An 18,337-nucleotide genomic window follows, 5' to 3' on the forward strand; every position below is an offset into this window, starting at 1 on the left:
GCTCAACACATTTTCCAAACCAAGCATTGTATTTTTACCAGCAGGAGACCATTGATGTGTGAACTGAATTTGGTGACACTACAATGTGTAACAGGGAAGTTATTGAATATTTATCTAGGATCGCTTTTCGGTTTTGCACTTTGCAGACGGTCCCTGCGAACTTGTATATCAGCCGGCTGAATATAGAGATCAATGTAATTTGTCCAGCAAGGAGGCTCGTTTTGATGAAAATGAGGTTGTAGCTCGTTGTCTACATTACTATGGTTGGAAAGAGGTGTTGTTTGTTTTTTAAGAACTTTTCTGTAATTATTTATTGATCCAGGAAGTTTGAATCTGTGAATACATTTCCAACTTTACTGGACTATACTTTGTTATATTATCCTTAAGAACAATAACAATATTAATGCTTATAGGTCTAATAATTGAACATGCAATTAGGCGATGAGCAGGAACAGACTCGCATGGAGGAGATGGAAATACAGATTGTTCATACAAGTTTTTTTTTTTTTTTTTTTTTTTTTGTGTATATGTATATAAACAAAATGTTCATAATTGTTTGAATAAATAAAAACAGGCTACTAATACTGAGAAAAGAACTAATAAAAAAATGTAATAGTTATCCATGACTCTTTTAATAATAAAAACAACAATAGTAATAATAATATTCGACGGCCATGACCCTTGACTTTCAACTGTTGACAGAATTTGGCCCTTGGTGAAAACTAATTGGGGAACCCTGGACTAGTGAGATGTCGGCTTTAATATACTGTAAAAGGAATAATTTTTGTCCCATTTGGTGACTGCGCTAGCCGGCGCAAAATCGCAAAAATGGAAACCATTTCAAAAATTGAATGCCTTGTGTCTTGTCGTGGCTGGTTAGGACAAAAACTCAGATTAACATGAAAAGGATTCCTTTTATCGCATGTTGCGGCGTAGCTTCACGTCTGGTTAGGACACGTTGTAGCCTAATAAAGCAAGGAAGTAGCACAGCACTGAAAGCTGCATTATTGGCTTTACTTGTGGCTGGGACAGTACGTTAAACATGTGACAGCACCCAAAACAAACGAATTATAAAACAACGTTGCACGTATTCTAAATGTTTGTTCACCTAGGGTGCTTTAGTTCGTCCAGGACAAAACAGTTAGGCTTCTTCCAAAGTATAAACTAGGCTTTATATACCTGCAATAGGTCACTGCACCCTCTCCAAAATAGAATAATGAATTAAATGTATTAAACATTAGCCTACAGCAAAGGTATTGCATATGTGTAACCTGTTCATGCATGTTCCGTCTGAAAGATTTAGGACAACAAAAGCAATCTATGAGGAGTTTAGCAGATGAATAGCAATGCTACATTAAGGAGAGTCTCATTATGGAAATATGCATTATTTTAGCGCTATCCTTAGGGAAGGGTGTTATAACTGCAATAATGGGTTAAAAAAATGGCCTCACTTGTTTGTCAAATTCGTTTAGGGGGTTGGTCAAAAATCAAGTTATGGTGCCAAGAGTTTCCATTGGCTGCGAGTGACTTGTGTGCATACGTGATATCTAATGGACTCTCACTGTCACTAAATTCACTGGGTTGGGATGCACTGAATGTTCCAAGCGGTTTCTAGAGAGTCTCACCCACTCTCATCTTCTTCCATGGGCTGGGTAACTAAGCAACATCCTCACCCATCCCACCTTCTTGTGTGCACTGCCTTCAGTGACACTCCCATCCAGCAGATGGAGATGTTTAGCTACAGTCTCGTCAGACCTTAAAGATGGCAGGCAGCATATACTGTCAACTGAATGAGTCATTCTTGGTCTGTAATGAGGGATTTTGCTCTGAGCCTCTTGAGACAAGGGCAGGTTTGCTGGGCTCTTCAAGACCTTCATTAGTATTTTGAAAGGCTGAACAATTCTAGTGTCTTTGAGAGAACTGTGAGTAACCATTTCTACTGGAATGATTAAGGCAGAAAAAGACAATAATTCAGATATTAATTGCACTGAGGGAAAAACCCCAAAAAACACCAAGGACACTTCATAGGCATTTATGCACTTGTTTTACTGATACTGCCGATAGTATAGATACAGCAAATGTAAAGCCACCATTTTACTCATACCTATGGACTTATGGAGTTCAAAATGGGCACTAGGTGGAATATAATAAATACTTGACCACAACATTTGTGCACAGAAACAGAAATATATATATATATATATATATATATATATATATATATATATATATATATATACATATATATGTATATATACACACACTACTGGTCAAAATTTTACTCATTCTTTATTAAAAAAAATGTCTTCCCATTTTAGAATAATAGGAAAGTCATCAAAACTATGGAATAACATAAAAGGAATTATGGGAATTAAGCCAAAATAAATAAAAACTGTGTTATATTTTAGCATCTTCAAAGTAGTCATGAACATGAAGACATGTACTCTTGACATTTTCTCAACCAACGTCTTGAGGTTTCACCCTGAGATGCTTTTTAAACAGTATTGAAGTAGTTCCCATCTATGTTGGGCACTTATTGGCTGCTTTTATTTATTATTCGGTCCAAGTCATCAATTTCAAAAACTTTTTTAAACAAATTTTTTGTTTTATAATGAAATAAATTAATATGTTGGCACAATTATAATTTTTGACAACAAAACTGATTTCAAACATTTAAGCATACGCCTTCAGATCATCAGATCAAAAGATTTTAAAGGTCGTGAGAAACATTTCAGTCAAGTGTTTCAAAAGTTTTGACCAGTAGTGTGTGTGTGCATATATATATATATATATATATATATATATATATATATATATATATATATATATATATATATATATATATATATATATATATCAATCAGTCCAACATTCATTTTCCCATAAATTTATGATAGACTTTTCTTTTAAAATAAAAACATTTGAAAATAAATCAAATCTCATTCTTCTTTAACGTCCATTGCATCAAACTTAATTGGCAACTACTAGATTTATAAGATGTTATGTACAGGTTTCTAAATGAGAAACTCCAAAAAGGCACAATAATCTATACAACATGTACAAAAAGAAAAAAAACTAATTCTGGTGCTGACAGAAAAGTACAAAATAATAATTGGTCATTTATGATTGCACATACAATATGTCTGAAAAAAATGTGCTTTTAGAGGAGGCTAGCAGAATTGCAAAACCCCCTGAAGTGTTTCCGTTTATAAAGTGACAAAGTTTTACAAAATAGAGTCAGAAAGAGACAGACCGAGACAGAGATAGAGATTCAAAGGCAGAAAGGAAAAAGCTTTTATTGGGACTCTCATGTAGCTATGACAAGTCTGTCCTCATCATCACTGGAAGCTTCATTGTAATCATCTGTCACTGGTTGTCTGGTGACAGGTTGCCGTGTTTTTGCTTCACTATCCCCATCTGCTGTTGCCTTGTGTTGAACACCTAAGACTTTCTCAGTAGTGGATGAGTGGAGAAAAGAAGGAAGCTGTTGGGGTGCTTGCGGTGTCTCCACCATGGCTGTAGTCTTCTCCATGACCTCTGTGTCCACAGATCCAGTGCAAGGGCTGCTCTGAGAGACTTGCTTCACCTCTGAAGATGGCTTTGTGTTTGAAGGCGCACCTCCTGAATTAGCGGTTGTAGGACTGGCTGAGGGTGTAGGTGCAGGCAGTGATTCAGCGACCTGTGCTGATGCAGATGCTACACCCTCAGGGCAACGTGGCTTGTCCTGGGTTGCTGGAAGTGGGCTGAGAGCTGAGAGGGGGCTGAGGGATGGTATGAGGGCTGGCAGGGCAATGTTAAGAATCTGCAGGCCAGGGATTTGTGTGGGGGAATCTGTGCTGCTCCGAGGTGCATGGCTGGCCGCCAACACCTGTACGCCAAGGGTGGCTTTTAGTGGCAGAGTCTGCTGAGGCACCAGTTGGGTGGAGCTGGCCAGACCCACCACGCTCAAGGTCTCAAAGCCCACAGGCTGCAGGGCAGTTTGTGTAGCATCAAGTGTCTGGAGTCCTGCCACTTGGCTTAGAGGGAAACAAGGCAGGACATTACTTACTGGCTCCTGAACTACCAGTGGCTGTGTTGGGGAGCCCTCCATCCGAGGCAAGGTGCTCAGGGCTGGGAGAGGGCTGTTGGACTGCCTGTGGATTACGCTGAGTGCTGGGATAGTTAGCTGGACTGGCCCGGCCTGAATGGGAACAAATGTAGAGTAGGCAGCCAAACCGGCAGGTACAAGCTGGATGCCACCCACAGGTACCATGCTGTACGGGGAGCGGTGAGGTGGTTGGGAGTGCAATGGCAAGTGACTGAAGAGGTGAGTAGTGGCCTCTATTCTTGTGTCGTGGATCGGACCAGTGTTTGGAAAGTGCAAGGGTTCCTGAAGAGGGTCAAAAGAGGTCTGGGTACCACGGTCAACGTTGGCATTGCACTCGCTTGTATGTTTGGAAAAGGTGCTGGATACTCCATCCTGCTAAAGAACAATTTTATGAGTACTTTGATCAAAACTGGCAAGCAAAGACTTAAATATCTGACATTTTGTCTGTTCCAAAACCTAGTGAGCTGACTCTGGAGACAGCATTTTAAAGCATCCGAGGAACGCTCCTGATGCAAATGCTGTTCAAAAGGTGGGTACTTAAATTATGCTACCTTATAAGATACCCAATTTTGGTTAAATTCAAAAATAGCATCGTATGTACCCTTCCCTGGATAGGCAACCCTAAAATGCAAAAATAAAAAATCCAATACGGTGGAAGAAACAAGAGAAATCGTTTAATGGTGTTCAAGCCTTTAAAGTCCTTTAAGAACATACAGTATGTAACAGATATTTAGTATTAATTAGTAGTGCCCAACCGATTTATCGGTCGGCCGATATTATTGGCTGATATTAGCATTTCACAGATATATCACTGTATATGTTTACCGATATGCACAGATATGAAAAAAAAAATGAAAATGCAGAAAACAAAGTTTGGGGTGATTTAGAATAGTGTCAGAATGCAGTTTCTCCAGCAGAGCACGCTCTGACTCTAACTAGCTAACTTGTTTGTGAAATACATCCTGGAAAGTTAATAAACATAGACCCCATCAATTTCCTTTTTCAATATAACAAATATAATGTTAAACCTGTCACTGACAACCATGTCACTCATGTTTATCACTGTTTGCAGTTCGCCAGCTATAATTTGTCAGTGCAGTCAGTCATTTACAAAATGTAATATTTAAAAGTCTGGTTTTCCACCTTTGAAGATTCCCCTGAACGTGTATAGCAGAATACGGTTTAACACCACTGCCGCTGTTTATCTCTTGACTCGGCAGGTGTAAATGCTTCTTGATTTACAACCTGCCCCTAATTGACTGGCAGTATTAAAATAGTCTGCATTTGACTGATACTAAACAGTACTGATGTTAAATTAGCTATAATTTTAATTTATTCTTTATTTAAATGGTCAGCCATTGACTGATACTGAACATACAGTACTGGAGTAGTGGTGGCGTAGTGCTCTAAAGCAAGTTAGCTCTAGTCAAGTCTAGTCACTGCGCATGAGGAGCGCTTTTTGTATGGCATGAGGAGTTGTTGCCTGTGTAGTCTCTTATGAAGCAAATTCTGCCTATAAATGGCTGTAAGGCAGCACACTAGGTTTTGGAACAGACCCCTAATGTTATGAAAGGCAGTCAGCAACTATCAATTCTATTCACCTTTTCATGCATTCAAAGCAGCTTTGCTGATGTGGCAGGCATGCGAGACTCAAGACATTGGAATGCATATGGGGTTGCAAACTGGTATGGGGTGAGGTGTAGTGGGGCAGGGAAAGACGGTGACTGGGAGGACACAGGTCTCACCTGGCTGAGCTTGGTGCCCTTGCCTGGCACTGGGGGACTAGGGGGAACATCAAAGTCGGGGTAGTCAATGGACATCTGCCTGCAAGGTGACACCGGGCTCATCATGTGCACAGAGTCAGTGTCAGAGGCATGGGATTCTGAGGCAGGGACGGGGTGGGAAGTGAAAGGAGCGGGACTTGGGCCAGGGCTGGAACAGGAAGCAGAGATTGACATCTGTCTGACCAAAGAGACGGGGCTCGTCATAGCCACAAACTCACTGTCTGAGTTCTGGGAGTCGGAAGCAGTAGGCAGCTGATGTTGGGGACCAGGGGTATGGTTTGGGCTGATAGACATCTGGGCCAGCAGAGAGCTGGGAGCCATGTCTGCCTGGTTAGCAGGAAGATGCTGTGGGCTTGCAGAAACGGAGGGTGTTGCAGAGAGGCCAGACTCTGCCTGGCTGTCCTCCTCATCTTCCTCCTCCCCGTCGTTGTCTTCGTCATCTGGGCCATCGGAATCATCGCCATCTGAGTCTTGTCTGTCAGCACTTCCTGCTCTTCCTCGATCACCTATGGCAATAAAAAAGAACAATATGAGCAACAAGAACAATAAATTGACAATACTAGCTGTAAACGTTACTGTATCTAACACTATACTATATATTTTGTACTGTGTTGACTCTATACCCGCTCTAAAACTTATGGGCAGATTCACTAAGAATGAACTACGGCCAATAAAAGCGGCATTTTTTTTGCAAACGCTCTCTGCTCTGATTAGCTCTTGATTCACCAAAACATTATGTAGATCAGGCAACGATGTAAGTGCATCCACAAAATAGCCGCTGAGCGCTATTTGCACGCACAATTCAAATCTTGCAAACCGATTCTGAGCGCAATATAGCAGAGGATGACGCAGACCACTGTATTTGACAAACCCTGCCGGGACTGTCCAGTACCACTTTGATCCAGACACCTGAATCATCTCTTAAACACGTAAAACGTGCACTTGACAACACCACGCATCTGGTTATATGCCAGGTTTTAATACTCTTCTCCATCATTTGATGATTATTTACTGCTGATATGATCGGTTGAAAATGTTCACAAAAGTATTTTTTAAATAAAATTCATTTTACCTCGTACTTTCATTTGGCAGTAATAGCGCAATCTAAATTGCGCCAGGCAACTTTTGTAAATAAATCTACAACGAGCCTAATTTGCATAGAAAGGAGGCATGTTTGCACCTGTAAATACTCAAGAAGCAGCGCAATTTCAGTGCTGATTGCGCCTACTAAAACAGATTGCAGGTGGTCAGTGAATAAGACGCAGGTTTTTGAGCTGAAATATTATGCGCAAAAGTGGCGCAACTGTTTAGTGAATCTGCCCCTTAGTACTGTGGTACTTCATTACCCCTTCATTTTCTTTTTAAAGGACTAGGACACAAACTTACTCACCATTCTGTATAGCAAATGAAGAGGTGAAAACTCTGATTAGAAATGTCCCTAATATTATATAAAGGAAGACATTAACACCACAAGTGCAGTCTGCGCTTGACAGCTTGTGTGGAACTGTGAGAGGAAAACAAATATGCTCAAATATGCTGTCAATAACAGAGACCAGTGAAAGCTCACAGCTTCTCTCTCTCTCTTTCTTGCTAAAATTAGATGCAGCAATTTTCTTGCAGTAAACCCTGTGTATACCGCCCACATGCGGCAAGAGTTAACAAGAAAAAAAAACACTGCATTTAGAAATTCTAATTAGGCCGTGGCTTTGCCATTGATCATAATTGCAATAGATCCCAGCCAGGGACAATGCACATTTATAGACAATGCTATTATTAGCAAACCTATTAATGAGCATGTTGATTGTGTTGTTAAAAACCACAATCGATTGGTTTAAACAGAACTAGAATTTCCACTTTTTTCAATTGTTTGGGAAACCTTGCACCCTCTTTGACTGGGTTCCCCTATTTTATGTTGCTTTCAAGATTAATACTTTTGAAAACATGCATCATGAGAGACTTCTACCTGATTCTTCTGTATCATGGTCTTCAATGATGCCAACAGCAACTCCCATCTCCATACACTTTTTGCTGTGGGCTTTGGACTTCATGTGCTTGGTAAGGTTCCCTGTGTGGATGAGGGAGAACAAAGAGGTCACCTAGGTGGGAGGCGGATGCAGTGCATGGGAGTGGTTTACATAAGCCTGACATGTTCCCAGGCACAAGCTCTATGTAATGGGTGAGCAACTGATAGAGAAGTTCTTAAAGGAACGTGGGCTGGTCTGACACTGCGTGCTGTTTCTGCATTGCAGCGTGGGAAGTTCAACTGTGATGAATCATACTGGCTTTTTTTAAGAGAACAGGCACAGTCTTCAAAAGAAAACAGGTAAGAAAACTGTTTGTGCAGAAATAATCCTCATGGATGGTTGAAAATTATCTTAATTATCTAAAAATGATCTAAAACCGTTTTAAAATCCTGACACATTTCATTCCGAAAATTAGGTTTTTGTACATACTGTATACAAAAACATTTGTAGGTTTAGTCTTATCCTTGTTTTACCAAACCAAAGCACAAAAACTTTCCCATCAAACAATGCATATGCTTTTACACAGCAGCATTTCTGCTGTAGAAACTGCTGCACTATCACACAAAATAAAAGTTATAAAATGATTATTAAGGGTGAGCTATTGATAAGTATTACAAACTTGATCATCGTGAAGTATTATTTACATGATGCTGGTGTAATCTATGTAGTCTTATAGAATTATTTCATCTAGTGACAGCCAACATAACAAGCTCTGCTAATTTCATGCATCATTTAGATGTTGTGTTGCACAACATAGGACAGTTTGAATCAATCACTCTTAATAATATAGCTTAATAATATTGCCAGAAATAAGTAATTATGCCCAACCACTGAATAGTGCGGTTCGGTGGGCTGGTGATCTCATCGCTGCTTTTTGCAGATGATGTGGTCTTCATGTCATCATCGGTCCGCTCTCACTGGATCGCTTGGCAGTCAAGTATGAAGTGGCTGGGATGAGGATTAGCACCTCTAAATCTAATTCTCAGCAGAAAACCGATGGAGTACGTACTCTGGGTAGGGAAGGAGGTATTGCCCCAAGTTAAGGAGTTCAAGTACCTCGGGGTCTTGTTCACGAGTGAGGGGACAATGGAGCGGGAGGTTGGCCAGAGAATCGGGGCAGCGGGGGCGGTATTGCCCTCACTCTATCGCACCGTTGTCACGAAAAGAGAGCTGAGCCGGAAGGCAAAGCTCTCGATCTACCGGTCAATTTTCGTTCCTACACTCGCCTATGGTCATGAAGGCTTGGTCATGACCGAAAGAACTAGGTCGCGAGTACAAGCACCCAAAATGGGTTTCCTCAGAAAGGTGGTGGGCTTCTCCCTTAGAGATAGGTTGAGGAGCTCAGTCATCCGTGAGGACCTTGGGGTAGAGCCGCTGCTCCTTTGCGTCGAAAGGAGCCAGTTGAGGTGATTTGGGCATCTGGTAAGGATGCCCCCTTGGTGCCTCCCTAGGGAGGTGTTTCAGGCTCGTCCAACTGGGAGGAGGCCTCAGGGAAGACCCAGGACTAGGTGGAGAGATTACATCTCCACACTGGCCTGGGAATGCCTTGGGGTCCCCCAGTCAGAGCTGGTTAATGTGGCTAGGGAAGTTTGGGGCCCCCTGCTGGAGCTGCTGCCCCCGCGACCCAACTTCGAATAAGCGGTTGAAGATGGATGGATGGATAGATATATCTTTCTTCAAACACCATACAAAACGTTTAAGTTTTGAGGACATCTCGCACAAAAAGCATGCACTTCCAAGAATATGTGTTAACTCACCATCTGCATCAACTGAGGTCAGTTGCATTCCAAGCTTTTTCCTTTGTTAATTAATTCTTATAAAAAGTAAGTTGAGGGTAAAAGAGCACTTTGTTTCTGCACAATCAGTCTTGTGTCATCCATCATCAACACAAGTCTGTGGTAAGTTCGGAATTTACCGACCACACGTGAAGTCACATGCATTTGTTTACCTGTTAATATTCACTGTGGGTATTGCCGTTAACCCTTTAAACTTGCTCTATAAAATAGCATATAATAGGTAGTTTTATTTTTTGTGTTGTTTAAGCCTATAATATGTAGTAAACTGTAGTTTTAGATGATAAAACCATATTCTTGCTTAAGCTGTATAATTAATCATTGTAATTAATACAAAACACACTAAACTACAAATATATGCTTATTCTGTGCAATATCTACTTTTTCATGTCAGCTCATCTTCATGATGTCCATCAATAGTCCACTGTCGTTTTAATTAAGCGTGAGCAGTGCAGCAAAGACAGTCTCTGCGGCGAAACTCCCGCTGCACCGCTGCTTCTGCTTCCAAAGTAAATACAGTAATTAATTTGCATGATTGCCAAAAAAGAATAAGTTCTGCTTCTGCCCTGTTTCGGCATGCTGTGTAAAAAAGGCATTACCTTTGTGATTGTTTGATTATTTATGATGGTAGATATGTAGAAAACTTTAGTTTACTATACATTTAATCATAACTTATAGTACATTATAAGGTATGTTTCTTTCAGTCTTCATTTCACATTCATTGCATCTTTTTTTCTATTCAATTAAAGTGATTGGTTTCCGAGGTTAACATATTGCCTAAAATCTCCTATATTCCATGGAGTAAAGGAAGTCATATGAGTTTGGAACATTAGGGTGTGTAAATGATAAAAGAGATTTCATTTTTGATTTAACATTTCTTAATGTTGTTATTTATGGATTAAGACAATGTTTGTCTTTTAGAATCTTTTTGAACCTCAAAACGCAGTTACTCATTTGTAAAAGTCAATGAAAGTATAGAAGTTTAATAACTAAAGCTCTACCAAGTGAGGAAGAAAAGCAAAACATCACAGCTGCTGACTTTCAAACCAGTGTTCTGGGGACTGAACCCACCTTTAGTCTTGAAGGAGAAATTGCAGTGCGTACAGTGAAATGGACGGATGTCAGAGTGGGTACGAATGTGTTTTCGCAGCATGCTAGGTTTCTTGCAGCGAATTCCACACTCCTCACAGATGTATTTTCCTCTTCCACGCCCCCGAACATACACATACTCCTCATTTGATTTATAACTGAAAATATACCACAAACAGCACATCAAAACACAATGTTCTGTTAAATGTTTGGGAAATGGGGGGTGGAAAAGATTAGTGTTAAGAATTACAAACCCTCCATCAAAGATCTTCACACGGTGGGGTTCTGATTTCGAAGAGTCTCTGTCTGATTCATTAATTGGAGTCTCTGGTTTCATTTTGCCACTGTTCTCAGTTGGCACAGATCGTTGCTGGATCAATACCTGAAAACAATTCCAAATACATAAATACTCCTTAAAACCAATGCGTTTAAAAAGGTTAGAACTTCCCTTTTCCGGTTGGCAAGAGTAAAAAGGTTGCTAACTGTTAAAGCAGCATCAACCAAGTGAAAAAGCACTTACTTTTGGCAAGATGTCCTTCAACTTTCCAGAATAGGTCAAGATGTCAGATTTCAAAGTAGTTGTTTTGGCTTGGGTGTAGTGTATTTTCTTGGATGTCTGTTTGGAGTCAAACAAGGACATCACCACTTTGGTAGGAAGGCCAAATGGATTGGGATTGTTGGGGTTTACCACCCAGGCAGAGTAGGCAGAGGTCCTCTGGTCTGTCTGCTGAATGTGGAGGGATTTCCTCTTCATGAGAAAACACCAGGTAAAGGAAGTAGCTGTTTTAAGACTGGGGAAAGACAGCCGATGACTGTCTCTTGTGTTAACAACGGACACAGAAGAAGCTAACTTTACTTGTCCCTGAAATATTGGAGGCCTAAGAGGGGATTTGGATGGAGACCAACGATGTTCCTCGGGTTTCTCTTGTGGTTTCAGAGATGAATTGTCTTGTATGGTGTAACTTTGAAGTCCAGGTGAAGAACGTGTGTTAGAATCTTGAATAGACTGTACTGTTGTGATAGGCGTTCGGCTCTCCATCTCCTGTTCGTTGATCTCAGGTGCTGCTGTCTGAGGGACTTGTGTTTGGGTGTCTTTTTCTGCTTGTGAAGTCTCTGGCAATTGTTCTGGGGCATCTGTCTCAATTGGGCTGTCCACCAGCTCTGTCGTGCAGACCTGTCTAACCAGCATTAATTTCCTTTGCCTGGTAATTTCTGACATCTTTGAGTTCAAGTAATTTAGAGATCTACCATCAGTGAGACATGCAGCACCATGCTCATCTTTAGCCCGTTTCTGTGTCTTTTCCATAGCAATGTCCAGGCTGTTGGCAGGGGAGAGCATCCGCTTGCTTGAGGCAGTTACCTCTTGAAGGCATAGATTTACGGAAGCTAGTTTTTGAGTGCAATGAAGTGAACCAAGCGAGAGTATGCTCTGCTCAGTGGTTTGGTTTTGGTCAGTGGTTTTGGTTTTGTTCTTCATCTGGATAGCAAATGACCCAGGTTGTCTGTGATTTTGGATGTCTGGTACAGTCTTTGAATCACTGTTCACAACATGCACTATGGGGAAGCTGACCTTAGAAGCCACAGAAGCAGGTGCTAATGTGTGATCATGGGTGATAAGGATCTGTGGTACAGGTGTAGAAACTGGTGTAATTTGAGAGGCTGTATCACCTTGTGCACCAACAGGCAATTCAATTGGGGGCTTATTGATTACAGCCTGATAACCAGGTTGTACTGCATATACATTGCACTCATTTGACTGTGAGGCCTTAATGTCATTAGCGATTGGTATTGTAATCACAGGCAAAGTAATCTGTGTGACTTGCACATCTGCTAACGAATAAGTTTGCCCTGTTTTGAGTACTGGGCAACGCAGTTGGTATTTAGGTATAAAGCTTTTCTTATTTATCTCATCAGAGGTCCTCTTAATATTTGTCTGACCAGCCACCATTCGGACCAGAGGTTGCACCTGGCATGCCACAACCCTTGAATTCTGATGCCATGGATGTGGAAGGCCATGAACTTGCGGTTCATGGGTTTGGCTTCCAAGGTTGATGCTTTGAACCATTTGCTCATTTTTATGTAGTGAGGCCTCTCCAGAATGCAGGACAAAGGACTGAACAAGTGAGGATGTATTCACATTTATTGTTCTAGGTTGGGACCCATAAGATTTATTGATGAATGGCCCTCTTTGGATAGAGACAGTCTGTTTTCCTCCAAGTTGAGGGTCTGGTGCAATCTTCAAGGACATTTGACATGCCAAAGGCCCTCTTCTTCTTTCAATAAGAGGCACCTGGGCAGTTGGAGGACAGTGTGTAGTTTTTGGCATGGCGGTCTGTATTGGTGATAGAGGCCTACTGGGTGACATGCTGCTGCAGTCAAAGGATTTGCTACGGTAGTCACAAGAAATTTCCACTGATGGCTGAGTGCAGCTGATCTGCTCGGAGGTAGCTCGTCTCATTATGCCTGGCACTCCAAGAGTGTTGTTTGCTACAGGAAGGCCTTGAGCCTCTGGTGGCTTCCCAACACTATCTGCCCTGGATGGACTATCAGATCTTGGTGGATCATCTCTGTCAAACGAAGCTGAAATACTAGAGCACCTTGACAAGCTACTTTCTCTACTGAGGCTACGAGAGAGACTTGATTCAAAGCTAGATTCACCAGAGGAGTGTTCCATTTGAGCAAGTCTTATGCGCTTCTTCTTAGGGGGTAGTTTCTCTGTTGGTAGTTTTGACAAGCTCTCACTCCTCGGAGGCCAGTTGAAGGTTTCTACAGGTTTCTCTGTTGATTCTACAACTTGACTTTCAAAATCTCTGTCGGATTCCTCTGTTACCAAGATTTCAGGGACTTGAATGTTGTTCTGACGCACAAGTCGGGATTGCTGCGCAGTTGTGCTACTATCACTAGCAATGGCAAATGTTTGCTTACCATGAAGCTCCATTCCTTGGCTGGCACACTTGGGTGTTGACATTCTATCATGGTAACTTTGTGAAGATGAACTCACTGCAGCCTCTGTGTGACATTTTGCAGAGCACTTTACTTCCTTTTCCCCAGAATCTACTGGAGATGATCTGTCAATAGACTCAGATGTTTCAAAAGAATTTGGTTGGCTGAGGGAGTTGGTATGTCGAATGACTGAAGTTCCACTTCCTTGTCTCTGGAGTTCTTCTCGTTCTTTATTTGGTGTGTTGATCTGAGCCTCTCGTATTGGAGATAGTCTTGACTCCTGTGGTTCAGCAACTCTTCCAATTATTTGCATTTGACCTATAACAGCAGAGTTACTTATTGTCTGGTCATGATGTGTATAAGGTCGTCCTAACGAACTTGTGGATATTTGGCAGGAGTCAAAACTTCTTGAACATGGAGGAGTGGTCTCAGTTGGAGATTGGTCATCATCATCTCCAACACTTTTAATTTTCCTTCTTTTTCTCACCATCACTGGTTGCTCGACAATGCCTGTAATTACAGCATTTCTGTTCAAAAGTGGCTGCTGAATGCCACGTCCAAACACTTCTGGTTCAATGACTCTGGCATGCATAGGCTTGTTCTTTGGACCATGCAGTTCAGAACAATAAAATTTCTTGTGATTTTCAAAGTTTTCTAGTTTTCTGTAGCGGTTGCGGCAGGTCTCACATTCGTACATTGTCCCCTTGCCTTGTTGGGATTTTCGGTTTCTTTCAGTTGCGTGCTCAAAGGACTTACTTCGTAGCTCATGTGTAATACTAGGGCCATGATGGCTCTCATCCATAGAATTAACAGAAATGAGAATGTGACCATCATTTGTCGATAAATCCTCAACTGCTATCTGCCTGACTAATGTACGAGGATGTACAGCAGGATTGGGAGTAGAAGGAGCTGAAGAAAACACATCATCATTTAGTGAGCTAATCTTGTCATCAAATGAATGACAAATTCTTAGTGGGTGGGGCTGAGGTGTTACATTGGGGAAGAGAGCTGACTGACCAGGTGTGGTAGGCATGGAATTACTTCTTGTAATAGGTAAACAGTCCATGGCTGGATACTGATGTGGAACAGAAAGGAGAAATACTGACTTGGATTTGTCTGTAGGTGTGAAAGGAGATTTTGGTATGTCAGAGTTGGAACTAGATCTTCTAACTGGTGGTTTTAGATCAAACTGAAAAGAGTCTTTGAATATGTAAGATTTAGGGGAATCAATGCTACCCCTCCGAGAAAGGGAAGTCCGTCTGGGTTTGACACTGTCGAGTTGTTTGTCATCTACAACAGCCTCGTTATCTGAGATCAGCTTTGAGATACGCTCCTCCAGAGACAAAGCTTTGGCTTCCAATGGAGGGCACATTTGTCCTGGGGAAACTCGAGGCTTCTCAATAGGTGCTACATGCATGACAGTTGCCATAACTGGAGAAGGAGGAACTTGTGGAGTTTTTGTAATGTCTGTTTCTGATGGTGGGGTTATCTTAACAAAAGGACTTGGGGGACTCATAGCTTGATCAGCACTCTCAGAACGTGAAAAGTAGCCAGAGTCAGTGCTTCCAAGGCTCCGGGGACTTAGAAGACACTTGCCTTGTGGTTGTTGAGAGTAATCAGTTGCTTGTTGTCTCTGCAGCTGGGCATGGCTGCCTCCAAGAGGTGATTTACAATGCTGATCTTCATCCTCACTTACGGAGTCCTGAAGGGGACTTGTGCAATCTATTTCTTTCAGTGAGGATAGAACCATTAAATTGGACCTTATGTTTGCTGGCTGGAAATCCCTTTGCCTCTGGGCTGTGGCATGTTCAGGTGCAGAATGTATTACTCTCGGGCTGTCTGCCTGTAAAGGTGAAACATTCACAGGGTGGACAACCACTTTAGGGAGAGCAGCAGTGACTTTTGGCTCACATCCCTTCTGAGTGGCAAATGGTTTCAGAGTTTCAAACATCACCGACTGCTCAGGCTCTCCTTGGCTGCCTGGTACTATGCCTGTACTCTGCATACTGCTCTCAGATAAAGCTGTTAGGCTGCTCTGTGAAGAATCTGGGTCAGCTGCGCTTTCCTCATAACTGTCCACACTGTCCTCTGCATCAGAATTTGTGGCGAGGCCTTTGTCAGACTCTTGAGAGAAGGATCCACTTCCAGAATCTTTTACAAGACCTAATTTGATGGTGTGTGCATGAGATTTCTTATGCTTGTATAGATTGCTCTTTGTCTTAAATGAAAATCCACATGTCACACATGGGTATGGTCTCTCTCCTGTGTGGGAACGTATGTGTTTTAGAAGCACACTTGGCTTGGCACAAGCTCTTTTGCAGTAGTCACAGACATATTTGCCTTGCTTTTTCAGTTTCTGCTCTTTAGCTGAGATATCAGGTACCTGACTCATACCAAAGTTTAAAGTTGTCATCTGAACAGGGCTGAAACCTGGAGTGACAGGTACTTGGATCGAATTGGGGACTGTGGCTGACAGAGACTGGCATGTTTGTACAACAGGGGGTTGGCTCTGAGGTAAAACAGTAGAAACTGAAGGAACAGGTGCATGATTCAAGGTAAATGAAGGACCCACACTGTAGCTTTTCTGGAATCCTAGTTTTTCCTGCTGACGATTTCCTGACATGTTAACATACTGCTGTGTTGTGCATTGCCTTGTTGACGCAACGCTGCAATAGAACTGTTGTTTGGCTGTGCTGAATGGTGGCACAAATGCAGGTTTTGAACTGACATTATAATTAAGAGCAGGCATAGCCACAGCGTAGTCGGAATAAGTGACAGGAATGGAAACTGATTTTCCAAGATGTCCCTTTGGACTACTATTCTTCCTTTCTGTCAGTGTGTTGAAATCTGGCTCCATAGCTTTGAGCAGTACCTCCAGAGGAGCACTTGTGTGAGAGGGAGATGATTCTTTGCTGCTTTTGTCACACCAGCTTTCTTTCAGAGCAGGTCCTTCAACACAAGGTTGCTCTGCAGCAGTTTTGTGGGTAAGAGCCTGCAGCTCTGAGATGGGTGAATCCTTGTGCTCCTCTTTTACTTCTCTAGATACTGATGCCTCCTGTGGGACATCTTCAGCATCTTGAGGTTCAGGCAGACCATGTGATGGACTGCTGGAGAAAGAAGAAGAGGGTGTGGCTTTCTTGGTTGAAGAGAATGTGTTTGGTGAAATGGGTTTCTTGGTTTGTGATTGCTTCTTGATGGGAGATTTGGGTATTTTCTTTAGCTGGTTTTGTGCCACAATTTTTTTCCTTTTCAGTCCTTTGATGCCTTCGGAATTTCTGCCTGTACTTTCATTGAGATCTGTAGGAAAAAGTGACACATTTTAAATGAACAATCCAAGCTTAATATTTCCAGTGCATCTGTTAACTTTTGAGATATCTTCTAATGAAAAAAAATGAGAATATTGTGCTTATTTAAAGAGACTACATTTCATGACCTACCATTAGGTTACTGGTATGTAAATCAACCAAAATAATATTTATAAAGCATCAAACAATTATTCAAGGTTAAATAATGGCAAGTTTCAAATTAAGTGTTCTAATAATTAAACCTCTCAACTTAATAACATTTCTTTTATCATTTTATTATAACCAAAATATGAAATTCAACAACTGAAAATGTTTCTTCTTATTAATTAATAATTGACTAATAATTGAATAATTAATATTATTGCTATTATTTATTAATGTGCCATTATTCATAAATGCATTTTGTCACTCTTTTGACAGTGTAGTGCGCAATAACATAAATTGTATACCTCATATCAGTCAAAAAGGCACAGAAAAATTGCTTTAAAACTAAACTAACAAAAGATTAAATTCCTTAATTGAATGCGGGTTATGTTTATGTAATCTTTCAGTCCACAAATTAAACATACATCGTCCTGACATATATTTCAAACAAGCAACGGTGTTTATTTTTCTGCCTTTGTTTTCCCTTCTTTTTAAGCAGAATAATATTCATCATACAAAGTTTGTGAGCAAAACCAATCAAACCAATCATAAATTACAACTTCCACAACAACCTCATCATCGTCATACACCACATTTAACAACTACAAACTACCCAAAAATACAGACATATCAACAACAGCAAAAAAATATATATAAATAAATAAAAAATGCTAATATTAGACCAAACAAAACCTACCTATACAACACAGTTTGATGCATTTAAACGTGGACAAAATGCTCCATCTTACAATGAGATGATCCTCCTCTTAGCAAAACCAGTTCATCTGTAAGCTGTACCAATGCCTCTGACAGCCAGCACATAAACAAGACTGTTTTGGAATCTAGAAGATCTCCCGAGCTGCTACTGAGGCCCACGCATCATTATAACCACTCTCTGTTTCTCAACCCTCTGTCATCATCTCTCCCTCTCTTTCTCCAAGCCCTCCCTTTCTATTTCTTCCTACATTTCATTCACCACTGCAACTGTTAGTTAGGATGAGCCTTACCTTGTTCTGTTCTGCTACAATCTCACAATCCATTGGCAGAAAAATGGCATGTGTTGATGTTTACATGGATGAATCAGTTTGTGGTATTGAATTAAATGCATTGTTCACCCAAAAAATGTTTCCATCGTGTTGTTTTTATTTTTTTCAAAGAAAACAAAAAT

At 41.1% G+C, this 18,337-nt stretch overlaps 1 protein-coding gene across 2 annotated transcripts in view; it reads right to left on the reverse strand.

Moving 5' to 3' along the window:
* Positions 1–2,034: 2,034 nt before the first annotated feature.
* Positions 2,035–18,337, reverse strand: part of LOC127650185 (zinc finger protein 40-like) — an 82,778-nt gene continuing 66,475 nt past the window's right edge. For both annotated transcript variants that reach the window (XM_052135438.1, XM_052135437.1), the window contains exons 4-9: positions 11,298–17,017; positions 11,032–11,159; positions 10,760–10,935; positions 7,835–7,936; positions 5,833–6,377; positions 2,035–4,462 (exon numbers count right to left, since the gene is read on the reverse strand). In XM_052135438.1, the coding sequence (XP_051991398.1) occupies positions 3,308–4,462; positions 5,833–6,377; positions 7,835–7,936; positions 10,760–10,935; positions 11,032–11,159; positions 11,298–17,017 (7,826 nt within the window). In that variant the 3' untranslated portion in view covers positions 2,035–3,307. The remainder of the gene's footprint in view (positions 4,463–5,832; positions 6,378–7,834; positions 7,937–10,759; positions 10,936–11,031; positions 11,160–11,297; positions 17,018–18,337) is intronic.

This window comes from Xyrauchen texanus, chromosome 10 (assembly GCF_025860055.1).
Source record: "Xyrauchen texanus isolate HMW12.3.18 chromosome 10, RBS_HiC_50CHRs, whole genome shotgun sequence".
NCBI classification, from domain to species: Eukaryota; Metazoa; Chordata; class Actinopteri; order Cypriniformes; family Catostomidae; genus Xyrauchen; species Xyrauchen texanus.